This window comes from Crocodylus siamensis, chromosome 14, assembly GCF_052110815.1.
Source record: "Crocodylus siamensis isolate JL-2025a chromosome 14, ASM5211081v1, whole genome shotgun sequence".
NCBI lineage: Eukaryota > Metazoa > Chordata > Crocodylia > Crocodylidae > Crocodylus > Crocodylus siamensis.
In genome coordinates this window covers 7,643,198-7,669,622 of record NC_143408.1, presented here as the reverse complement: position 1 = coordinate 7,669,622, position 26,425 = coordinate 7,643,198, and the positions used below count along the sequence as shown (strand labels likewise).

Genomic DNA, 26,425 nt, shown 5'->3' with positions numbered 1-26,425 from the left:
GGGTATGCCGTCAGTGCGTCCTCGTAGCATGTCCATTGGCTGCCATGAGATCTCCAGCCACAACAAAGCTGGGGACAGAGCACTAGTTTTTGGAGCTGAGAGTCAAGCATCCACACATAATGTCCAGCCTAGCAAAGCCAGTACTTGACAATCATTAGTTCAATGCTGGTAACACTAGCTTCAGCAAGGATGCTGGCATTCGTGCTGGCATCTTCCCATCTGATTCAGAGGATTTTCCAAAGGCATCGTCTTGAGATGGCAACAGTGGGTCACCCATGTTTCACATGCATACAGGAGAGTGGGCATGATGACTGCATTGTAGACCTGGATCTTGGGGTTTTCCCAGAGATTGCAATCAATACAAACTAAATCCTATGCTGGATCTCCCCATCAGTGTTCACTGTCTGAGAGACATACCTAGCTACCGAGGAAAGAGAAGTGCTTAACTACCTCTAGGTCTTTCCCTCAATGGTAACTGGAGGGAGGGAGGCATCACATTCATGGCTTGGAGCAAGCTGATAAAGCACTTCAGCCTTCTTGATGTTGAGAGAGAGGTCCAAAGTTTGACAGGGTTCTCCAAAGAGATCCAGCATGATCTGGAGGTTTTCCTTAGTGTGCACAAGGATGGCGTAGTCATCAGCGTATTGAAGGTCAAGGATGGTTGCTTTGAATACTTCGGTCTTCAGGTGAAAATTCCCTAGATTGAGGAGCCCCCCATCTGTATCGAGTCAGGTGGTCCTTAAAGAGAATTGTTCACTTTCCTCAGGGTATTGTGTGTGGAGGGGCCGAAGTTAAAAGTGAACCTATAAACTCTGTGCAGAAGTGGAAAAAGAAGGGGGGTTGAACATAGGCTAAAGAGATGAATGGAGCAGGAAAATGTGCATGGCGTGGACCAAGCCAGCTTGTTCATAGGCTGAGGTTTGTATCAGCTGTACAAGGGGGCGGTGGGGTCAGCAGAAGCCTCTACTGAGTTCAGCAGGCTTCACTTTGGGCTTGCAATTCATACATGTAGCTCAAGAAGCAGCATCTGCAAATGCACCTATATGATCCCAACCCCTGCCGGGAACATGGGGCAGTGCAGATGACAAGGTGCCTGCAGATCACACCTGCAGCTAGTAGTCAGCATCTCTGCTGCAGTCATCTCACCCCTTCTAGCCTGCCTCTCCCACAAGAGCTTTTTAAATAGCACCCAGCCAGCACAGAAAGCAGGCCATGAACCCAGCTGAGGTGTTGTGTGAGCTCAGGTGCAGCAGCTCTTGGAGCCCTCTCCCGTTCCCACAGGGGTAGTGCATCCACCCAGGCTATGGGAGCGCCCTGTACACCTGCCCAGGGCCTGACTCAGTTCGGGGAGCTCTGCCATTGACTGGGGAGATTTCAGAGAGTGAAGCTCAGCGCCCAGAATACAAAGATCCATTAGAGAAATGAATCCGCTCCAACCCAGAGGGAGGCCGAGCTAAAGGCCTTTCAACTTCACGCCTGATAAGAACGCCTGGAAAGATTAGATATTAATCAGGAACGATGGGTAATTGTCAATTCCTTCTCCCGCCCCTATAAAAAGACATGTTTCCTTGCTTGATAATTGGAACGTGTCCTTTCTGGATGTCTGCTCTCTCCAGAGACTGGCTCAGAAGGGATAAATATTTTCCAGGGTTATTCTGAACGATGATGTTTCCCAAGCTCGGCTTCTCAGGTTCGGGGAAATCATTAAGAGCCGAATCTTGGTGCCATGGCAGTGGGGTTGGGGTGAGGAGGAGGAGGAGGAGGATGACGACACTAGCACCCACAGATCCTAACCCGCCATCAACGCTGCTCTGCGCACATGCACTGAAAAAGTCGTCCCTGCCCCAAAGAGTTTCCAGTCTATGAAAAGGATGAAAAACACAGCTGGGTGTGACAACTGGCAAAGCACAAGGTCACATTGTGACAGTTAAACAGGAGGCAGCCCTAGACCGTGCAAGGGAAAAAGAGACTTGGGTAAAGATCTGCTCACTTGTCAAAAGCCATTTGGTGTATCCTAAATTCACACATTGCAAAGGAACAGGCCTCCTGCCCCCCGTCCTGTCCGTGGAGCACAACGGTCTGTTCTAAGAGACCAGCCTGGGAGCTGGAAACACTCTTCAAGCCTGAGTGTGTCAGGCTCAAGTGCATTGCCCTCTGCAGCAGCTCGGTGCTTCCCAGAAGCCGAGGCCCAGGAGGATGGAGGGACTTGCCCGAGGTCACAGGGAAAGTCAGTGGCAGAGCCAAGAGGTAAACTTGTTCTATGGCAGGCTCTGTCCTGGAAGAAACAAGGTTTGGCTGCTGGGAAGAATAAAGAGGACTCTCTCTAGAGGCCGATGGACGCAGACAGACCTCGCTATTCTGGTTCCTTAGCACCAAGCCTAAGTATGTATTGTCACAACAGTCTCCATTTCTGGTCTGGATTTGACAGTCGTGGATTGGATTAGTGACTGTCTGACTGAAGACGAGTCTCCTGGTCTGCACTGAGCCTGCCCTTCTGGTTCAGGGATGGAAGGGGACTGTTTGCCGTCGGAAAATGCAGCTGTGTTGAAATCACAACGCTGTGAAGTCGTGTGGATTGGGCCCGATTCACTCACTGCAGGAGGACAAACATCCAACAACACCGAAATCCTCCCGTGACAGCTTTGGAATGAAGTTTCCATTTTTTTCCACTTCAAAAGGGCTTTTGTTTCCAGTTCCAGTTATGACAGGGGACAAGCAGAGTGTAACGTAAGGGTAAAAGGCTAAAATCCAGACAGAGCACTTGCATCCACCCAAAACAATTTGTGGGGGGATTGTTCCTCCGGGAAGAGTTTGGCAGTGTCAGGGGTTTGTTTTGTTCCCAAGTAGAGTGAAAATAAAGGGGGAAGTCTCAAAATTCACCGCTCCCTGCACAGCTCTGTCCCCCTCTGCTCCCGCAACGTAACCCCTTGATACGACCAGCAGGACAGTCGGGTTCCTCCCCCGGAAAGCGGGCTGGGCCGAGCCTCCACGAGGGAGGAGAAGCCACAGACGGCATTTAGACCATTCTTCCTCCCAACACACTATCCAAAGTCCACCCATCTCCACTCACTCGCTTTCTGGGACTCTTCTCTCCCTAGAGGGAGGTTGATTTTTTCCCCCATGACACGTCTTGCCAAGAGCTCTCCGGCACCGATGGAGTCACCTGCCAAGTTGACTTCCTCCAGCACTTTATTAGCACCAATTTGCTCTTGTCACGCTAAGTAGCACTGACTGGGAAGAAGATTAAAACAAGAGATCAGCCAGCACTGGAGACAACGGGGGATCTCCGGTTCCTGAGCCCCGAGTGCAAGGTGCCCCGGGTGCGAGGTGCTGTACAGACCCAGAGTGAGAGCCTTGCAGAGCTCCGTCTAAACTAGGCAGCCGGTGAGAGGGGAAACTGAGGCTCAGAGCAGGACGGTGACTTTGCCAGAAGAGCAGGGGCTGAGCTGATGTTCCTCCTCAGACCTCATCAGTGCCGGGGGAAGGTGGCAGTGCCATTCCAGGATGGGTTTTTTGATCCCACCGCCGGTGAGAATGAAAGCCCCAAACATCAGGAAAACCCCAGCCAGCCACTCTGGGTTTTTTCAGATCAGACAAAGCAGCTGGGATGCAATTGCCAACGTCCCCTTTTTTTTTCCTTTGTTCCTTCAGGAGATGCCAAAACAGGATGATCCGACGTTTGAGATATTTTCCTGTTTTCTTCCAAGAGAAAATTCCAGCTCGCACAAGCCTGTCTCCCCTGTGTCGTTGAAACTGCACGACCAGAGGGACGGAGGCTTCCTCAAAGTCCAGTTCTCACCCAGCATGCTCCCCAGCAGACCTCACCGCTGCCCAGTCTGGGCCGGGCTGGGCCAGGAGCTCACCATGCAAGTGGCACCCGCAGGATTTGCAAAGCCATTTCCCCACACTTATTTCTGCTGCTGTTTAAAGGCTGCTCTGAAACGCAGGACCCAGCAGAGCAGCATGCATCTGCCTGGAAAAAAAATGAACTTGCTCCCCACTCCCAGCCTGCCACGGACACCCTGCCCCCTGCATGCCTCCATCCAAAAGCTAAGGACAATTGTGAGCCCATGGGCCCCCCCACGCCTGATGCCAGTGGCAGCACAGTTCATCCCAAATGGGCCAGACGAGACCCTAGTCTCTGCCTCCCTACAATACCAGGCCCCATACTGAGTTGGGATGGAGGTTGCCTTCATCTCCTAGTGTGCTTTGGGCTTGGGAGCTGGGCGGGTAAGAATGAGGCAAAGCCACCAGTGAGCGGAAGAAGTGGGGAGACCCTCCTGCTTCAGAGCACAAACCGAGCTGCCTTTGCCAGAGGTGCAGGGAGCCTGCCTGCAAGCAAAGCATCCCCAAATCCTCCGTGGCTCTTGCAACATCCTCACCTGGCTGGCAGAGTTGCCTAGTGGGGAGAGTGCTGACCTTGAATTCATTCAGGTCACCCGCGTTCTGCCACTGACTCACAGAGAAGATTCAAGCAAACGTCCTTCTCTGTGCCCCAAGTTTCCCCATCTCTAAAATGGGTATCAGAATAAGGTGAAGAGTACAGGTATCTCCCTTGATCTGTCAAACAATGAGAAGGGGAAAAGAAGTGCTGTCTAGGAACCAAGCATTGGTTCTGGCCACTGTCAGACACTGAATTTGCACCTGGAAGGACCACATGCGATTCCTGTGCTCCTAGTGAGGCCATCTTCCCTGAAACCCTGCTGCCAGAAGCATCCACACAAAGCACCAATGATATTCCCAGCATGCTTTGGGGAAATAGAGCCTCTCTGTGACATGGCTGGACCGGGGACTCTTGTTTTGAGAGGATCCGTCCCGATCCCAAATGTTGGGACCCAGGAGCCTGTGGGCCTGGGTTTTCCTTCTCTTAACTTTGCCTAGCATGAGTCTCCAACAAAAGACTTTACATCTTGTCACTCTGTGCTCTTTGACAGGCTGGTAGGTCTCCATCCCATGCATCCGCACCCTAGAAACTGCAGTGCAGCTGGCACCGATTGGCACAGGTCTTCTGTCAGATGGCCTGGGCCACGTAAGCTGAATGCCCTCCATCCCAGGGTGCAATCCCATTTGAAGCCCCTTCCCAAGACAGCACCGTGTGGAAGAGCTTTGCCTTGGATACTTGCATGGACAACCAGAGGCCTTCACTCCTTGGCATCTTCAGCCCGGCCTCTTCCACCCAAGACAGAGTCCATTCTGAGAAAGGGAAATGCCCATGGAGATGCATGCAGGAGCCCCTTGTATCATCTAACGTCCTCATTTGCAGAGTTGAGAGGCAGATTTAATTTGCTTTGCTGCAAACAGCTTGCCCGGGAGCATGGATTGCCAGAGCATTCAGGCTGCATACCAATTACCGGGGGCTCACGCGGGATCGGAGCGCGTGCTCCAGCACCTCCCAGGGAACCAGTGGGAAAATACCTCCCAGCCACATGCAGGCAGCTCAGTTGGACTTGGCCCCTCTTGTTTTCATGCTTTGCTACCAAGGAAGCTGGGCTGGATTCACCTCCGGGCACAGGCCTCTGTCCCCATCGCTGCAGTGGACAGCATGGGACCAGCAGAGTCCCTCCTGTTGCAGACCACCAGGTCATATGGCAGTGAGAAGGAGCTGTCAGGGCCAGATCTGGCCATGCTAAGCCCCCCTGCTTTGTGCTGCAGCAACAGCACAAAGGTTCAGGCCTGGGGCCATTGGGAATCCCCTGCTGCTTGGTGTGAGAGCCTCTGTTTCTGGACAGCTCCCTGCACTTACATTATTGCGCCTCCTAAGAGCTCACCTGTATCTTTAGCTGGACATGGGAATTTCCTGCCCTACCCAACCGGCTGGCCTGTGCAACGCTGCCTGGAAATGCAACCTGTAAGACGGCTGCCCCAGCCCATCCCACGCAGGGCCGCATCCCAGCGAGGACTTCAGCGGGTCCCGGGGGCTTACCTAGCACACACATAGCACACCGGGCTGATACACCCCAAGGAAAGGAAAGCCGAGCTGGGGCTCAGGAGCTGCAAAGCTGCACCGCACTGCAGTCTGCAGGGCTTGGGAGGTGCCATGAGGGACTGTCACAGCCAGACACATAGGAACCCTGTGTGGTTTTTGCCCTTGACGCTTGCTGTTGTAAAAATGCAGTTACCCTGGTCTTTGACTTACAGTCAGGTGGCTAGAAAAGCACAACTCCCTGCCCTCTGTAGGCCTGTTCCCCTGAGGTTCTCCATCTGCCAAGGAGGACCGGATGTGTCCCAAGACTCTGGACTGCACCGCCAGAGACGTATGCATCCAGGGAAGGGGATGGGGGGGCAAAGGCCACTTGATTCTGCCACTGACCTGCAATGTGACCTCTGGTGAGCCACTTCTCTCAGTGCCTCGTCTTGCTCATGTCTTTAGAGCTGTGATTCTCAGCCAGGGTGATCCAGTACCCTGGGGTGCCATGAGATCCTTTAAAGGCGCTGCAGGGCGCCAGGCAATATTAGCACCGTGAAGTGGGCAAACACCTACATATAGTACAGGAGCTAAACCCAGCAATTTCAAATAGGAATGCAGAGTGTCAAAACCATTCTGTCCCGCCGCAGGCTTTTGCAGTTCTTTGCAACAGAAGAATTGCTCCGTTATTTTTCCATTGCCAAAAAAACAAGTGAAAACGAAGAGCTGGCATTTTCCAAGGAGGTGCCTGGAGTTTAAAAAGGTTGAGAGCCACTCATTTAGAGGGTAAAACTTTCAGAGCAGGTGCTGACATTTACCATGTGCGTGTATTTTGTAGCATCCCAGAAAAGCGATGAGCTATTCAGGCCTGCTTGGCTTTCTGTCCAAGAAATTTATTTGCTAATGCTACATTAAGTGTGTGTTCGGGTGTGCGAGGCAGAGAGCGAGAGAGATTATACTGCCACTCAGTGGTCATTTTCATATTTTTTCACTATTGGCAAAAGGGACCCTACATAGTGCCAGGCCTATTTCTCTATATGAAGACCAATCTGGATTTCAGTTAGTCGGCAAACATGCCAGGGGTCATATTACAGAAAGCAGAACCCAAACTTTATTCTTTGGAGCTCGCTGTGAATGATGCGAGTCTCGTGGCATCTTACAGCTTGGAAGGGATCTGGAAGTCGGGACCTTTCCATAACTTCACTGATTGTGAGCGTGCCTTGCATTCAAAAGCTCATCTTAACTTTATCCCAACTGTGCAGTTGGTCCAATAAACAATATCACCCCAGAAGAAGTCCTTGCCTCTCATATAATTCCTAGTCCATCACAGCTCCTGACATCACTCCTACACTCAAACTCAAACTATAAAGCAAACGGTTTCTCCAGGGAAAAAAAAAATTCAGTTCTGTGGAAAATTAAACAGCTTGGGATTTCAAAAAAATCGGAAGGATAAAATCATTTCCCCCCCAAATTTTCCCCAAATTGGATATTTTCAATTAGCATTAAAGAAACCCACATATATTTTTCATACTGTACATAGAACCAATCACCAAAGTAGCCTGATAAAGGCGATTCTCATATATGATCCAATAGTTATAATACCAAGCACTTTCATCCAAGCTCTTTATGAAGGACTTGGATCATCCCTCCCATTTTGCAGAGGGGGAAACTGAGGCAAAGGCAGGTGAAGTGACTTGATGTAAGTGACCCAACAGGCCAGTGGCTACAACTCAAGTCTCCTGCATGGGAAGCTGGTGCCTCAAGTAGTAAAAATACCACTGCTGAGTCCTGAGGGATTCAAATGACTAGGAGTCCACTATGTCTGAGCAGGGCGCACCAGGCATCTCATAAGAAACCCATTTCCCAACCCAAATTCCCAACCGAACATGCTCGGACAAACCCCCAGAGCTGTCCAGTGCTCCCCCAGCTTCAACTGAGGCTTCTCCCCATGCCTGTCCAAGCCTGTTTGACAGAGTGGGGATGAGAAAGCCTGGTGTTTTTCTAACCTCACTTACAGCCAGCATGTGGGCACTGAAAGCCCCTGGCTGTCTTTTGTGATTTCAACAAATCATCAGCACTTAAGCAAAGTGGGCAGAAAATTGCAGGTTGTATTGCAGATGAATGGAGAGCGAGAGAGCGCTGGGGTTGAGAAAACAGAGGTTTTGTAGGTATAATAGAGAAACCGCTGTCTGACAGCCTGTGGCAGCCTGGAAAGCCATCAGGTATTAGTTAAATGCTTAGTGAAGTTCACGCTGGGAGGCATAATCAGAGCTTCTGAACAGCAGCCATTTGATTGTCTCTATTATGTCCCTTTAGAAATGATTTGGGGGATGTTTTGCCTGGAGTTGTCAAGGTTAAGTCAAGGAAAACTCACCCTGCCCCGCACACTCGTGAGACACGGGAGCTGCAACCCGTCTGCGGGGAAGCAGAGGGCTTGTCCTTTCGGATTCCTTGAGTAACTGGAAAAGTGGTCCTACTCAGCCGGCAGCTTTGCGTCCTGTGGGCAGCTCATGCTCAGGGCTGCTGAGTTGATGCTGGGGGGCTTCGATGCCTGTTGACCCTGCAGAGGCAACAGAAGAGCCAGAGGCTCTTGCTGCTTTGGGCAGGATGGAGGGGCTCGCTCCAGGCCCCGTTAGCGCTGCCTAGTTATGCACGTAAGGGCTGTGCTGGGGTCTCAGAGGACATGGTCTTCCCTCCAGAAGCTTTGTCGCAGGTAACGCTGAGGAAGGACAGTGCTTAGCTTTGCTTGCAGAGCCCTAGGGACTATGTGGGCTTGGCAGTTGGGCCACATAAGTTTTTACTTGTAAACTGAGCTCGTCTGAAATGGCATCTTGGTTCAGTTGTTAACCTGGATCCCTGCAGAGTCACCTTCAGCATCATGTAGCAGAGGAAAGCCATAGGCTGTAGCCTTGATTGTCCTTTCACACTGCTGTAAATATGGTAGATCAGGTTCAGGCCCCAGGCCTCTGACCTCCAAAGCCAACTGGATTACCAAGGAAAGGTAGCGTCTCTTGTGCTGGGCAAGTAGCAACTTTTGGCTTTCCAATGTTGAACTGAACTGATTTGATTCAAATGCAAATTTCTGGAGCAGTGTCATGTAGCTCCTTTATAACAGTGGCTTGTTCACACAGCTGGACAATCAAAGACTAACCTCCCTGATAGTTAGATTATTAGTTAGGAGAACAGTCTGCCAGGGGAAAGAGGGGGGCTCCTATCACTTGCGACTTTTAAAGTAAGACCAAAAAATCATTACTGCAAATTACAATGCTGTACTGCCTGAAAGCCACGGATATGGCAGTATCCGTAGCGCAGGACTACAGCTGGGCTAATAATGGATTTTCCGGTTCTTTGGCAATTTCAAAAGGATTGAAAAAAATGTCATTCCAAGTCAGACCCGAAATGATCATTTTCAGAATTTGCAGCAAATTAAAAATTTGGGGGAAAATTATTGTGGGTCAAACTGTTTTCTTTGGGCGTCAACCTTTTTTTTAATGGTTTTGACTATTTATTTTAATAGCATAGAAGGAAACCTCTAGCCCATGAGCCATTGACATGAAACTTTTACATTCTTTTCTGAACTATATTTTCTAGTTTTATTTCCTAAAGCAAGGGGAGAAGGGGGTCCAACGCACAGCAGGGGTGGAGCCAGCTCTCAGAGCTGCGTCGTCTGGCCAGCCAGCGTCCCAGAGGAGCCAGGAAACTGGGAGCAGGGGGAGCAGGGATGGGGCCTGCTATCAAAAGCCTACATATGCAGATCATTTGGGGATGACAGTGGCTGAATTAACCCATGTGCCACTTCCCATCCTGCCCCCACAACCACATCCAGATCCAGCCTTAAAGGAGGGGTGAGTCCGACACCCTTGCCCCAACCAGGGTTTGAATGACAGGGGAGCTCATCCCCCCCATAAGAGACGAGAGTCCCCCTGTAAGCTTTGAAAATCATGGACAAATAGGGCTTTTTCAGGAACGGTCTCACCAGGATGTGCTGCTTCTGGGGGCATGGGGGCATGCTGCATGTCTTTGGGCCATAAGTTAGACAGGGGTTGAGCTGTTCAGACCTGAGCAGTTCTGGACACGCACGTGATGCAGAACTGCAGGCCCACATGCACGTTTGTTTGAGTCAAAACTGGAAGTGGCCAGTGAGCAGACGTGTCTCCAGAGTTAAGCAGCAGGTGAGCAGGTGTTTTTCAGATGCCAGTTCTGGCCTTGGTGTCTAAAGTCCCCCCCAAGTCCCGTTTTAGGGGTCTCAGCTCTTTCCAAGCCCCACCACAGAAGTGTGGAGCAGGCGGCAGGGATGCGGCGAACGCGTGAGTAGTGGCGGTTGGAAAATGCCAAATCTTTTTCACAAAAAAAAAAAACCTGTTATTCTCATCAACATTTCCCACTCTCATCTTTCAGGAAAGCCTCAAAACAGAAACAAAATAAACAGCTTGGGAAACCCCTTTTTAGGAAGTAAAAATTGGACTTCAGTTAAAGACAAGACAAAACACAACAGTTTGATAGAAAATGGAAAAAACCCTTCCCCCTCCATTTTTAGTTTTCTGTGAAAATCCCTTGGGGGTCAAAATTCCTTTTTGATGAATGCATTTTTTCTTACCAGCCCTAAATTTGCTGCTTTAAAAAGCAAAGGCTAACTGCAGTTTATCTCCTAAGTTGCATGAAATGTCAGCCAGATGGAGCTGCACAAAACTTGGTAGCAGAAGCGTGTGGCTGAATGCCTGGAGAGGACATCCTCACGTGGGCACCATGAACCCGCTGCTGGAATTAGGTGCGACAGTTCGACGGGAGAAGAGAGGTGGGGCCCACGGCCATGACGGGGTAGTGCAGGGCCTGTTGCTTTAGCACTGAGGCAGTCAGCAAGGCGTGCTGGATCTGCCTGGAAGCCCCGGCATCTGCCCATGTTCAGCAATCCCACCAAGAAGACTGCAGGCTTCTCTTGAAAGGAGAAAATGGGCTCTATGCATTGCACATGCAGACTTTGCTCCCCGTCCCTTGATCTGCCACAGCTCATGTGCTGCTCAAATGCCGAACTCTCAGGGAAATCATCCTCACACATGCTTAATAAATCAAAGGCAGGAACTCACAGCACTGGCAGGCAAAGTAATTAGAGCCCGAACATCCACTTGGTAAAATACTCATCTTGCCCTTTGAAACAGAAATAGAGAGTAAGTGTCGGTGTGGAGTTAGTAGTTGGCTTCTCCTGGAGCGGGGGAAAAGGAGGGGAAGCATATGCTCACACTCACAAAACAGAAAGGCAGAGCTGAGCTAGATATAGTGTCACAGAATCAGAGAAGTCGGGCTGGAAGGGACCTCCAGAGGTCATCTGTCCTACCCGCTTTTTGAGGCAGGATCAGCCCTATCCAAACCATCCTACACTATCCATAATCTAACCTCTTAGTAAATCTACCATCAACCCTGACACAAGACACAGCACCTTAACCTGCCACCAGTGAAGCAAGGGGGACCACAGCAGCCAACGTCCTGCTTGTGTAAATATATGTGTTAACATATGCTCAAGAGATCCCAGGTGGAGGGCCATGCTCCATGCTACAGAGGAAGGTAATCACCGGACCTAAAAATCCATGATTTTTTAAAATCTCATCATTTTGAAACCAATCTTGAGATGTTTGAGGCCTTGTTCATGATATTTGTGTGCTTGGGTGTGTCAATATGGCGTGTCAAAACAGATGGAGATGGACCCTGTCCCAAATGGTTTATTTTCTAAATGGGCAAGAGAAACATGAGCATGCTTTAGTCCAGTGGGGGTCTGCAGACTATGTCTATGGGGTCTGTTGAAGATGACTATGATCAATCAGAAATATGTGAATACCCACACTTACAAAAAGGGATCCACACCCCCATTCAAAATGTGTTAGGGGTCCACAAAAGAAGGTTGAAAACCGCTGCTAGTCAAAAGCAAGTGGTCAATACAAGTGTAAAGTGGTAAAAGGATCAAAAGGTCCTTTTTGACCCTAAAACACCACAAATCCCTGCTTTCCAGGTGAAGGACAGGCCACCTGGTGTAGGACTAGGAACTGAATTCAGCTCCAGTCCACAAAACCATCCTCACTCTACAAATGTGTCTGGTCCTTCCTGGGACAAAGCCTGCTTTTTCCTCACTTGCATGTGTGTGCAGCACAATATGAAATCATTAAAAGGCCTGAATATTCAGGACATCGTTACAGGCCCAAACCCATCCTAACTAGCCAGGGCCATTGTGTTTCCCACTCTTCCTACACCCCACCGGCACCTTCCTTTGACAATCCCCTTGTTGGGAACTGGACCAGAACAGATCATGAAAAATGGACTGTTCTCCGAGAGGGTTTGCCCCTGTGGCTTTGCTATTCTGGAAGGGAAATGATTTGCTTGCAAGTCTGCTAATCACTCTAGAAGAAAGGGGCCTGAATTTTCAACCACAGCTGTTCTGGGCAGCGTGAGGTGGGAAACCAGTCCTCAGATCCATGTGCAATGGCCTCTTCCTTGCCCTTTCCACAACCCACCATTTTAGAGACTACTGCAGCATCACACGGTGCCAATCGGCTGCCACGCCTAACCGGCAGTCCTAGAAGTCCCACCTTCGTGAGACTTAAGATGTCAGGGGAGATTGTGCAAATACGGTAAACCACCTTCCTCCACGGCGAGGTGATACAATGAGGGCTCACTTACCTTCCGCGACAGAAAAAAAGCACCCCAGACAGCTCACCGCCAGATCCGAGCAGACAAAGCCTGGCTGGGAAAGCAGCGGCCAGGGATGAGAAATATGAAAAAGATCCATCAGCTCAGGGTTTAGAGAGCTGTCGTAAATAGATCTGACGAGAGTCACTATTGATTTTTGTTGCGCGGAGCTGTAATTAGATTGACTGGGAAGAGATGTGCAAAGTGGTCTCAGCAGAAAATAAATAAAGAAATGCAGAAGGAACCCCGGGCGCGCTTTCATGATCCATTCGACTCCAGCTTTTCATGCCAGGGTCTCTGTTTGTGTCCCCTCCCTACCAGGCCTGTTAAGCTGGGGTCCTCAAAAGTGGGTAGGGGCGGTGCAATGGTTAACACATTGGACTGTCAGTCAGGAGCCCTTGTCTCCTATTCTTGGCTCTGCCATTTGCATTTGATAAATGACCTTAGGTTGTCCTGTGCCACGGGCAGCTGGTGCCTCCTGATTCTGGGGGGGCACCAACGGCCGATCGCCAACCAGGCGGGGGTGGGGTCCCCCAGCAGCTGATCACCAGCAGGGGGCAAACCCAGAAGTGCCGCTGGCACTTCTCTTGGCACCCCCACATTCTTGAAGGGGGGCACCAGCTGTTGCCCCCCCACTCCCTGGCCAGCGAGGGCCAATCTCAGGGGGGGCACGTGGCACCTCTATGCATCGCCTATGTCCTGTGCCTCAGTTTCCCCTCATATTAAAGCTGTAGGCCTCCCTGCTAAAAGTCTTTGTGCTTAATGCCTGCAAAAAACATATCATTATTCAAATCTCACCATTAGTGACTCAAGTCTATTTTCTGCTATGCCACATAATTAGTCTAATTCAGATGACCTCTATCTTGGGTAAACAGCTAGTCCAGTGTGGATTGACAGCACGGATTGAACCAGGAACCGTTAGCACTCAGATGATAGGATCACACTGGGAGAAAGCGGGCTGTCTTGGCTGACGCAGCAGATTAAGAGTCTGGAGATCTCTTGCCTCCGGGCATGTGAACGAGTTACCGTATGGCAAAGGAAAGCTGGGGCTCACGGTGTGCCAGGTGTGCAGGTTCTCGTTACGCAGTAAATGAAATCTTCCTGGTAAGAAGGCAAAGCGACTGTGGGTTACCTTTCATATACCACAGGGTAGTGTGCACATAGGCAGTTCATGCAGAGAAGCTGAGTTGCTCTAAGGCTCTGCTGTCTCTGCCTCATGGGAACCTGTCTGTGTGCCCAGGTCCCCAGCTGCATCGCAGATGCCAGTGCAGCTTTGAAGGAATCACCTTATTCTTGCCACTCCATGGCTCAGCTGTGCAACGGCAATCATATCACTTCCCTTTATTTTTTACTTAAGTCATGACCATTTTGAGTCAGGGATTGTCTTTCTATATGTGCACAGCACCCAATACAAAGTTGTCTGTCTCAGGAGCTAAAGGTGCTACTAAAGGATGAAGAAGAAGAATTAAATATCTCTGTAGTGAGATCACCATGTTTTTGAAAAAATCACCATGTCTGTGAAAACAGAAGATGATAGCATAGCTATGGTGGGGCCAACTCCAGCACCTGGAGTCCTGTGATTAGATTAATATTTCAACAGTCATCTTCCAGAAAGCATATTATTAGCCACTCAAAAAGCTCCGACACTCAACTACAAATACCACAAAACTAATGTTTTTGTTTCATCTAGCTACTGTTAAGGCCTGTGGCATTGCTCATGCCAGCATTAGTGACTCAAGTCTGGCTATTTTCTGATATACCATAGGCCAGAATTTGGTCTCATTCATTTTACCTCTATCATCATGAGTAAACTGCAAGCTCAGTGTGGACTAATAGCAGGGAATGAACCAGGAACCTGAAACCTTTAGCACTCAGATGATAAAACATACTGGGCACATCTACATGTTCATTAATGCACTTTAGGTAATGCGCATTAAATCTAGTCCCTTCTGGGTGCCTATACACAAGCACGGAAGCTGCTCCAACCTGCTGGAAGTCCAGTGTCTGAGCAGACTCGATAAATCAAGTCTGTAGGAGCATGGCAACTGCCATGCTCTGGTAGCCTCCTGAATCTCACGTATCAGCAGCCCCATGCTCAAAAATGGGGGCACCTTACCTAAAGTTCGTTGAACAAGCTTTAGTTCAAGCGTCTCTGGAACCATTTTGAAGCATGGGGATGCTGGTCCATGAGACGTAGCAGCGGTTTAATTAGAAAAGCTGTCAGAGACTCTCTAAATAAAGCACCACCCCCATCCGCCCTCAGGGCATATGTAAAAATAAAGTACCCTCCATTGTGAGGTCCTAGAAAAAGGCACATTTGCCTATTTTAATGCACGTTAGCTAAAGAGCATGGGTTTTTCTGTGACACTCATTAAAATAGGCTAATGCACATTGAAGTGCACTTATAGATGTGTCCCTTTGTGCATCTTTTAATGCTTTTGGGATGGTAATGTTGTAACCTGAAAATACCTCTGTTTTCATATACAAATATATAATGAGGCTCTCCAGGGCTTCCAGCTTCGTTAGAGTTGATCCCCAATAAACCAGCCCTACAGGTGCTGCTGGACATGTACCCAGTCAACTACACAAGCATCCATCCGGACAGCCATCTGTATTCAACTCTCCGTTCTGCTGTCTCGCCACTAGATGCTAGTATAATACCCCATATCATTCACTCCAGGCCAGGTAGCTGGTACATCTACACAGCAATCGATGCTGACTAGCGCTGCTGTGCACACTGGGGTACCAACTGCTTAGGGACTGGCTGCAGTATAATCTACGCCAGGTCTACGCTGCAAAGTTTGGCCCACATCCCTGTATTAGCTGTATGGTCATGTGTGATTTCTGATTGGCATAGTTGTGTTGGCAAATGCCCCTGGTGCTTCTGCTACTACACTTTGAGCCAGGCTGTAGTCTACCAGTAACATCACTGAACTGAGGTGCCCAAATGCCACCCTGTCCAGGTCCTTGAAAAACTGCTAATGTAAAACGTAGGTGGCTGCTCCTCCTCACTGCTCTTTTAGGATACCGTAGGGTTAGATCCTAAGGTCTCTATGATCTTAAGAGTAAAATAATGGTGTGTTACAAAAGTAGGTGCATTAATGGATTTTTCAAATACTTGTGCATGTTGGCACAGAATTGCAATTAAGCACCTAAGTCATTTAGGCACTTATTGGGTAGAATGGGTACCTGCAGTTATAGCAGCCAAGCTATGTTTTTAACCAGACCAGCTTTTTTATTTTTGCTGAAATAAGTTATAACAGCTAATTTTGTTTGTCTAACTTGTGTACATGTAGGCAGTGGCATCCCATGCCTGTATAACACGATGGTATGCTTAAAGCAAAGCACTCCTACTCTAGATCGTTAGAAGCTTTTAGAGGCTTTATCAGTGGCTATGATGAACTGAAGGGACCTGCTTTCAGGAACTAAGCAATACTGGGCCTGGCTAGATCTTGGATAGGAAGCCTTCTAAGGACCGAGATGCTATGGGTTTGAGGCAAGGAGAGGTGGCCAAATGTTTGGCAAATATTAGTCTGTAGAAATTAAATGATTTCAGGACTTCACATAGCACCATTGCTGTTGCTGAACAGGTGGATAGAAACCAGAGGATTTCATAGACATTAGGGCTGGAAGGGACCTCAGAAGATCATCGAGTCCAGCCCCCTGCTCCAGGGGCAGGAAGTCAGCTGGGGTCATAGGATCCCAGCAAGATAAGCATCCAATTTACTCTTGAAGGTGTTCAATGTAGGTGCTTGAACCACCCCCGATGGCAGGCTGTTCCAGACCTTGGGGGCTCGGACAGTAAAGAAATTCTTCCTTATGTCCAGCCTGAAACGGTCTTGCAGGAGTTTGTGACCGTTCGACCTCGTCGTCCCTTGGGGCGCTCTGGTGAACAAACGTTCCCCCAGATCCTGGTGGTCACCCCTGATAGGTGGCCATCAGATCACCCCTGAGCCTACGCTTTTCCAGGCTAAAGAGTCCCATGGCTCTCAGCCTGTCATTGTAAGATCTGTTTTCCTGACCTCTGATCATGCGCGTGGCTCTCCTCTGGACTCTCTCAAGCTTCTCCACATCCTTTTTGAATTGTGGAGCCCAAAACTGGACGCAGTACTCCAGCTGCGGCCTCACCAAGGCCGAGTACAAGGGGAGAATGACGTCCCGGGATTTGCTCGAGAAGCATCTATGGATGCAAGCCAGCGTTTTGGTCGCTTTATTAACTGCAGCATCGCATTGCAGGTTCATGTTCATCTTGTGGTCAATGATGACCCCCAAGTCTCTTTCTTCCATAGCGCTAGCCAGCGTAGCACTGCCGAGCCTATAAGGGTGCTGCAGGTTTTTCCTCCCAAGGTGGAGAACCTTGCATTTTTCGGTGTTAAACACCATGAGGTTCTCGTCTGCCCATTTGCTGAGCCTGTCCAGGTCAGCCTGGGTCACCCGCCTGTCCTCTGGCGTGGATGCTTTGCCCCAAAGTTTGGTGTCATCGGCGAACTTGGCCAGTCCACTCCTGACTTCAATGTCCAAATCATTAATGAAGATGTTGAACAGTATGGGTCCCAGGACAGAGCCTTGAGGGACCCCACTGGTCACAGGGCACCACGATGAGTGACTGCCATCAATCACAACCCTCTGGGTCTGACCACGAAGCCAATTTCCCAGCCAGCGGATCGTGGTGGAGCCAAGGCCACAACTGGGCAGTTTGGCCAAGAGGTGATCATGGGATACCAGATCAAAGGCTTTTTTGAAGTCAAGATATATGACATCAATCTCTTCTCCCTTGGCCAGGTGATAGGTCACCCGGTCATAGAAGGAAATGAGATTGGTCAAACAAGACCTACCCGCAACAAACCTGTGCTGGCTATCCCTTAGGATGTTAGCCTGGGCCAGTCCCTCAAGGATGGCCTCCTTAATAAACTTTTCTAAGAACCTTCCCCAGGATAGAAGTCAGGCTAATGGGCCTGTAGTTAGCCGGATCCACTCTAGGAAGAGAAGGACCTTATTTTCTTCCCAGACAGGATTAATTCACACCAATGGAAACATGCCCACAGCAGGAGTTTAATGTAGAGCTGCAGCTATACATGACTTGAGTATAGGCAATACCAAAAAGTCTTCATAGCACCCAGCACAGTGGCATCCCAACCCCTGATCAAGGTCTCCAGATGATACCTAACTACAATTAATTCATTATTTAGATGTGATCAAAATACTACAAACTTTAATATTGGAATGAGGGAGGAGAGGGAAGAGAGAGAGAGAGAGAGGCGTTTGTTTTTTGGAGGGTTTTTTTCCTTTTTTGCAGAAATGTTCCAGAAGAAACCGTGCAGCTTTTCAGGCAGCCACAGTAAATGAAAAAAATCACCCCCAAAAGAGATAAATTAACAAAAAAAATTGCAAAGATGTTTTGCAAATATATATTCATGATTTGGATAATGGGTGGAACGAAAGCTTATCAAATTTGTGGGTGACACCTAGTTGAGTTGAAGTTGCAGCCATTCTGGAGGGCAGGGCTGGGAGCCAGAATGACTTGGACAGACTGGAAAAAACGGTCCACAATCAATCAGATAAGATCCAACAGGGACAAGTGCAAAGTCCTCCTCATCAAGAAGGATGTGGACAGGTTAGAAGGAGTCCAAGTGGTCAAGCATTGGATCAGGCTGCCTAGAGAAACTGTGGAATCCCCATCCTTGGACATGTGCAAGGGCAGATTGGACAGACAATTGTCTGGCGTGGTTTAGCTGGGAACGATCTTACCTTGAGCAAGGGGATGGACTAGATGTGATCTTGTAAGGTCACTTCCAGCCATATTTTCCTATGATCCAAATATCCGATGTGTTGTATTTTTTGACCAGTTCTAGCTATTGTTGATCATGGTAGTAATGGAAGGGCGTATTGCTTTGATAAAATAATACTGTACTACGGGAAATATTTAGTACCTTTGCCCCTTCACCGATATCATTCATTCAATCATATATCTTGAAATGTTTAACCTAAATGGCTCAGTATTGGGGAAACCAAAGCACAGTCCAGTACCCTGATAAGGCCAACATCATACGGACAGAAAAATATTAGCGCCAAGAAGAGAACCCAAGTCTTTTCTTCCAACAAGCCGTCATCCTCTTGAATAGCCGTACTAACGAGCATTGCCTTTGAGTTGCAGAATTCCAGCAACGCTCTCAGTCACTGGCTATTACACGTGGCATAACTGAGTGGAAACCAATGTGGAGTTTAAAAACTTGAAACACTGATTAACTTTTCTCAGTCTATCCAATGCAGCTCATGTGAAAGGCGGCCAACAGATGGGAGCCATTATAAGCCAACTTCACCCCTTCACTGGAATTATAGCTGGGGTGAATACAACCTGCACCTGTCCCTCGGAGAGCACACCTAACACACCTAGCACATCTAATAGTGTCTCCTATGCAAAGATATATGAAACAGAGCAAAAGTGAGGACCTACTGTGGATAGTTGCAGGCCTTAAACTCACTGGTAGGTAATGCTAACGCTACACAGCAACCATCACCAACAGAAAGCCAACATCTGCCATACAAATTCATTCTCACCTTGAGTGCAGGGGGATATTACCTTGTCACCGAGATGGCTATGAAGTAATTGCCTCTATTAATTCAATGGGCAAAAAAAAAAAAAAGACCATTATATCACAGGCATCAAGAAGCGAGACAAGATCCTTGACCTATTTTGCTGTTTATGCCACATCAATGATTTGCGGCAATCAGACGCAGCTTTGTTCCAACTAACTGCAAACACAACATGTCAATACTGCTGCTTTGCTGCGTTCTGGAGGACTGCATGGGGAGGACATGTAGAAGGGGTCTCGCTGATACAGTCCATTACATTGGCATATTCAGCAAAAGGCAGGAGCCGTCACAGTTACACTGTACCACACCCCGGTTTGGCCCGATGCACACTTGCACACCCCTTTGCTTCTAGCTTTCACCCGCAGCAGTGTTGAGAGTGAGCAGAGGTTTGGACTAACGTATGAATGGAGTGAACTGGGAGCTGGGAGCTGGGGGTGGCTGAGGGGAGCTGATCAAAGCCAATATGTCACTCACTGCTCGGACTGTGCACGCCTGTGGGTTTTTTTGATTTTGCTTTTAATTCATGTCTGGAAAAAAGTCAAATTTTCTATAAAAGGTTTTTTTGTTTGTTCTTTTTGCAAGCATCTGATGGTCATAGGGTAGGTTTTTCACTAACACATTCATCTGCTGGCTGTTTGACTGAGGTACCTCATGGGACCCAGACTCCACCTGGTACCACAAAGGGTTAAAAATGTCTTTGTTCTCCAGAATGTCTGTTTCCAATAAAATTTTTAAAAAAGGGCAGCTGGATTCAGGACCTTTGGCAAAGCCTGGGGAAATGCTCTCTGCTAACCATTATTGCCCCAAACCAAATGGCTTGAATTGGATATATTTTGCTTGGGCAAATCTGTTGTCTCCTGTAAACTGGCAGCCCTAATTAGAGCTGAGCACTCAGGCAATCAGGGGAAAGAATCAATACCATGTGGCAAATATGACCAATCAGCAGGAAGCAACAGAAATCCAAGATGCAAGGATTTGGAACCGGTCCATGTCTAAAAATTCACCAATTAATGTATCCATTTGCAACTTGCTTGTGTCTGTGCCCAGCAACAAGAGAATAGGCAATAACTACTAGATAAGTGATCTGGTTATCAGCTCTAGATCTACCCAACATGGGCTGGAAGTGATGGACCTCCAAATGTATCTATGCACAGTGTTAGCTCAGGGTGCCTAGAGTTAAAATGAGCAGAGAAAAGCAAGCTGGAAAAAAGAAATCATAAAAACGAGTGCCCTCTCCCAAAAAGTTGGAGGAACTAATTTGCAATAAGGATGCACGTTCGTCGTGCCTCCTCATAAAGGACAGATGTGGAATGGGCTGCGCTGCCACTTGCCATTAGTTCACGCTAGAAGTAAGGAGCACGTTTTCAACTGGGAAGGTGATGAATAGCTGACCCAAGGTTGTGGTAGGTTTTCCGTCACCTAGATTCTTTCAATGACGAATGAGTATCCTTTCAAATAATACGCCTTAGTTCGGTCACAAGCTCTTTGGCTCATTGAAAGAAGCACTGAGTAGAATCGCCTTGCCTATGCTCTGCGGGAGATTAAAGTCAATTATTGTAATCCGATTTTCTGGCTTGAAAATCTTTTAATGTTGCCCCTGCTGTGAGTTGCCTGCCAAAACCATAGCACGTAGAGATCTCAGTACGCATGCCGGTTAGGCATGGTAACATTTTCAAAGGCATGTATGACTTTGGCTCCTCAAGCCCATCCCTTTTCATAAGGGTTGATACTCCTAAGTCCCCTAGGCCACGTCCTCACTGCACAAAGCTTTGCTGATACAGTGAAACAGCTCACTTGAGATAGCTATCACAGTGTAAGGTCCTAGGGGATGCAAGGCACAGGTAGATTGTACCTCAAGGTAGAGTCGAGGTCAAACTTATACCACACTTTGGAGCTAAGCTCATCTCCTTGGTTTCCAACAGGACTCGGCATTGCAGTAGTTCTCTCAAAACATAATCTTAGACATTCATGAAGTTTTCACCCACCGTGAAGCAGTTAGATGTCTACATGCCAATGATCCTGCATGCAAAATGAAAGGCTCTTTATCCTTAAGCCAGTCCCTAAGACTCTACATAGCTTCTAAAAATGATCTGGGATCATTTAATTCATTTCAGCTCACCTTTAAAGCAGTCTTAATACTCAGCAAAATTTCATTGCAGTGAATTAACAGGCTCGCTGTTCAACAGAAGAGTCATTTGAGCTTTCTTCACCTGACTCTCCAGTGCTCTTTACTTTGCACAAAGCTGGTACAAAATGCAGCTCTTCAGATAATGTTTTACACTTACCTTATAAATGATCACATGAGGCCCAAGACAGGGGAAATGCAGGCTTATAATGCCTTCACTCAAAATCTCTTTAACCACAAGACATCGCAATCTTCACTGTTCACTCTGGCGATGTGTCTACCCTTTCATTTTTTTCTCCTGTTTTAACACAGGATAATGAAATGCACCCAACTGCGCATTCCAGCAAAAACAGGACAGTCCAACTGACTTCTCCAATGTCCTGTGTGCATGCTCAGTCATTTGCACCTGTACGAAGTGGATGTAAAATGCTGCTAATTCAGAAAGGATGTTTTTTACATACACCCTGCAATGGGACAAATGAGCACACCAGGCACAGAACAATGGAGAAAGGGGCCTAGACTTTATCACTGAGTTTGAACACAGCTAGAAGGAAGTGCTTGGATCATGGAACAAATGTTTCACAACTATCCTACGACTGTGTTAAGTAGCACATGTCATAACACAACTGAAGTATAGACACACGCAAATGGTGTAACCTGTCACAAGACCCCCCAACCAAAGCATTGGGATGACTCTCCAAGAGTCCACTATTCTGTTAACATTATGGACATCCTGAACTAACCCTATAAAGTTATTTAATGACAAGGCAAAGAATGACGTAGCCTTTACTACATGATATTGGAAATAAAGACACAACCGTGAATTAATGGAGAAATGAGAGCCCACCGCTGAGGAATGCAGTTCAAAGAGGACAGATAACAGCAAACCTTGCAGGACTCATGGTATAAAGCAAAGCAAGACCACAAATGCCTATGAGATGACTTTAGCAACCTGAACTCCAAAGGGAGTGTTTTGATTGGCTGTCAGGGATGTCCTAGCCCTCAAATCCAGTGGACTGCACCAGTTAAACCCCTATTCCTCGGTCTGGTTTTGTTGTTCAAACAATTTCCATCTTGCAATAGAAATAGGACCCAATGGGCTCTCTCCTCTTCTGTCTAGTCTAGTTCCCACTGAGCTGCTGAGTAGCCTGTAACTAGAGGGCATCGCATCCTCCTGCTCTAGGGACATCCCCCTTGTACCCACCCCAGTGCCTCTAGCAACTCTGCTTCGGTCTCTGCTGTGAGCCTGGGACCAGGGCTGATGGGACCTGTAGCATGTTTGCGTGAGACGTTAAGGCATACGCAGAGCCTGCCCATTGGTCCCGGAAGGGAGATCTTCTCTCTGAAGCGGTGCTGTGCTGACTTTGATTCTCTGATGTCGTACAGTATTCAACTCCCTGAACCACCGAGGACCTCTGTCAGCTCCGCAGTGGGGAAGCTCTTTGCCTCTGAGGTTCTTCGAATGGCAGAGCCCCAAAGGCCAGAGCTTCAGCTCCTCTAAACTGTCGTTGGTCCTTTGACTTCAACCGAGCCATGAGAGTTTACAAAGTTGATGATTTAGCCCTTGTGTTTCTGAAAGAGAAGGACTCAGATCTACTCCCAACACTGCATGGATGCCCAAGGCTCATTTTGTAACTGTCCTTGTCCTCTCCAGGACTTGGGTGGCCCGAGGGAGGACCACCAGAGGGTTCCTGAGGCTGAACAGTGAAGTTATTCCTTTCCCTTGGGTTTGTGCTTGCACAACCTGACCAACCCTCAGGGAAAGTGAACTGAAAACTGGAGTAAAGTAACAGTAGCATAAGAGAGGTGGGGGGCAAGGGTGCAAAAATAGCCATGACCAACGTGGAGGCTGATCATACTGCTGTGACTGTTGGAAGCTAGTGCTGCTCCGGGTCTCCCAGGAGTTGAGCTGTCTGGCTACGCCTCTGTAAAGTGCCACCTGTCTGACTGAGCTGAAGCTGATACTATGAAAGGGGCAAATGACAGCACTAAGTTCAGAAAAACTACGGATGGACAGACAGCCGGGCAGCCAGACAGACACATATGCCTAGTAACACTCACATGCACACAATGGCAGCCTCCAGATCCACAGGAGCAGTGGATTTGCCTGCAGACTACAAGCCCCCGTGTAGACTATTGGATTGCAAGAAGTGGTTCCAGAGCCTCTGATCTGGATTAGTGGTCCTAGAAGCCTATGTAGTGCCAGGAGGGTCCAGGTAAAGGCTGCAAAGCAGCAGCTCAGGGGAATAAGGTGTTCAAACCCCACTGAAATGCAATGGAGTAAATTTTTCAAAAATACTTCAGAAATTTAGGAGCATAAATTCAGCTGAAAGTCACTATAGGCCAAATTTCCCCGTTTCCATTAATAACTGACTTATGGCCAGATCCCGATCCACTGTTTAGGCTCCTAAATCACATGGAGTTAGGCACTTAAACAACTTACAAAATCTAGGCCTGAGGGACAATTTTTAATGGGACTTGGCTGTCTGGGAATTTTTGAAAATCTCAATAGGTGCCTATATATCTTAAATCCTGTAAAGATAAGGTCCTCAGGAGCCTAAGTCTCACTGAATTCAATGAGGATTAGGCTCTTAAGTACATAAGTGACTCTTGAAAATGGAATTTAGGCTTCTAAGTCATTTGGAGATTTTTTAAAATAATGCCCTTAGGCACTTTTGAAAATCGTAGCTACTACCAAATACAGAGAAAAAAATGTCTGTGTCAAGTTGGTCTTTTTACACTGTTGAGAGTCTTCTCCTACAAAGAAGTCATGAAAAAGACCCTCCAAAAAAAGTAAACGTGGGGGTATTTGTGTAGATTTGAATGTAAATATTCATGTCTTTAACTTCTCCTCTGCTCCCTGCACATAGCATGGAAATGTATTAGGCCTTTACTTCCCAGCACCTGCCCCCCAGCACATATCAGCCCGGTGCCACCCCCCACTCCCCACTTTGGGAAAGCACTTCTTTTCATGACCTACTGCTTAAGCCGAGATAGGGTGGGAGGATTTTTAACTCTAGAAGCTGGTTCTTCCGGACAGAAGTGCATCCGTGTCTCCCCTGGAATGGGATTGAATAGGGCAGGAAAGGGAGTGAGCGTGATAAGGAAGACAGTGGGGGAAGCTGAAATCTCCTGGACCTTAAAGCTGCTCAGTCCAGTCCATGGGCAGAAAGGGAGCAAAGGGAAATCCACCTTCTGGGACCTTGCTGAGAGCAGAATGGCTGCTGCATCATTTTGCTTTGAGAAGCACTAGGGCCTACCAGGAAGCGTGAGCAAAAGTCCATTTGAAAAATGTCAGCCACTTTGTGCTGGTTCAAGTTGGCCATGTCACATAGGACCACAGGAAAGCAGGGCTGGAAGGGACCTCATGAGACCATCTAGCCCAGCAGCCTGCTCAAGGCAGGGCCATCCCAGCCAAGGGTCTTTCCAACCTGCAATTGAACATTTCCAAAGACAGAAATGCTACCGCCTTTCTAGGCAGCCCGTTCCAATGCTTGGCCACCCTCATAGTGAGGAAGTTCCTCCTTCCTAATCTCCAGCCTAAATTTCCTCTGCTGCATTTCAAGGCCATTGCTCCTAGCCCTGTCCCCTACAGCCATAGAGAACAGTCTATCTCCATCCTCTTCATAGAGAGTTACAGGTGAAGCAATGTGTCTGTTGATGCACTGGTTCCTGGGACTGTTAGTCCTCCAGTGAAGTCAACAGACAGCAACAAAAGTCAATGCGAAGCAGAAGCTGCCAGTGAAGCCTAAGGAATCTGCGACTAGGGGTTGCATGCTGGCACAAGATGAATGGCCACCTCCAGCACTCACGCCGTTCCTAAATTATGAGGTCCCAGATTGCCAGAGGGTGGGAGCAAAATCAGACCACAAGCATCCTCTGTCTCCAGCCCTATTACCAGAAAGGGATATTGAGAGTTCCCGTGAGATGCCGGCTGCCAAGGGCTTCCAAGCAGTCTTTTGCATGGCTTGTCTTCACCCTGGCATTTCTCAGCCAAGTGATGGAAGCAGCTGGAGTCTCTTTTGAAGAGAAAATAGTAGAGAGGAGGGGACGAGAACAAGGTAGAGAGGTGGCAGGGAGCTGGGCAGAAGCCAGGGACGATGAAACTCAGGCTTGCAGGTAGTAAGAGGCCTGGCTTTGTAGTAGAGCCAGGAGACAGGAGCACAGAGTAATGGGATCCTGCACCAATTAATGGCCATGTTCTTTCTTTTGAATGTGTAGCTTGCAAACGCAAAGAGCAGGAGCAGCAGAAAGACCGGAGCCTGCAGCCCAAGAAGCAGCGGCTGGTCTTTACGGACCTCCAGCGCCGCACCCTGATCGCCATCTTCAAGGAGAACAAGCGTCCCTCCAAGGAGATGCAGATGACCATCTCGCAGCAGCTGGGCCTGGAGCTCAATACTGTCAGCAACTTCTTCATGAACGCCCGCCGGCGGTGCATGAACCGCTGGCAGGAGGAGCCTGGCACCAACCCCGGGGTCCCCTCTTCTTCTACAAGCACTTTCTCCAAAGCATGATGTTCCTTCTTGGCCCCTCTGTAACCCCTGACCACTCCTTCCTCATGAGAAATCCAACCACACACTTATACACATGCACCAATCAAATGACAAGTCAAACTGACCCAGACCTTATGGATGGGTGCTCTTGGGTGCTGCAGGGAAGTTGGCCTCCCTCTCCGGATTTTGGCCTACACTCCCATGTTTTGCTTTCATAGTCCAGTCCGAGAAGAAGCTCATGGCAGAGGGGCAGTTTCCTTTCTCTTGGCGCTCTGAGGAAACTTCCAGTGGAGCGAGCGATGCCCAAACCACCTGAAGTCCAAACCATCCTTGCAACTCTCACGGTTCACACAGGATTTGAGGCCTCCTGTTCCTTCCCCGTGATCCAGCCACTGAGGAGAGAAGCCCTCTCCTGCTTCTGCCAACAAAGGAGGGTGCATCCCTCCCCAAACATGTCTCCCTACGCTCTGATGTATTTACTAGGCTCACCTTTAAACGGCACATTATTAGCCTCTCCCTTCACAGGATAAGATACAAGATTTGAGGCCTGAGAGACGGGCTCCAGCTCATGCATTTACAACCAAATTCCATACGATTTCAGTAAAGGAGAGCAGCCAACCTCTCCACATTTCC

At 48.4% G+C, this 26,425-nt stretch overlaps 1 protein-coding gene across 1 annotated transcript in view; it reads left to right on the top strand.

The window, feature by feature from the left end:
* Window positions 1-25,865, top strand: part of ONECUT3 (one cut homeobox 3) — a 64,152-nt gene extending 38,287 nt beyond the window's left edge. The window contains exon 2 of the mRNA XM_090027323.1: window positions 25,521-25,865. Coding sequence (XP_089883449.1) covers window positions 25,521-25,813 — 293 coding nt within the window. The 3' untranslated portion in view covers window positions 25,814-25,865. The remainder of the gene's footprint in view (window positions 1-25,520) is intronic.
* Window positions 25,866-26,425: the final 560 nt, after the last annotated feature.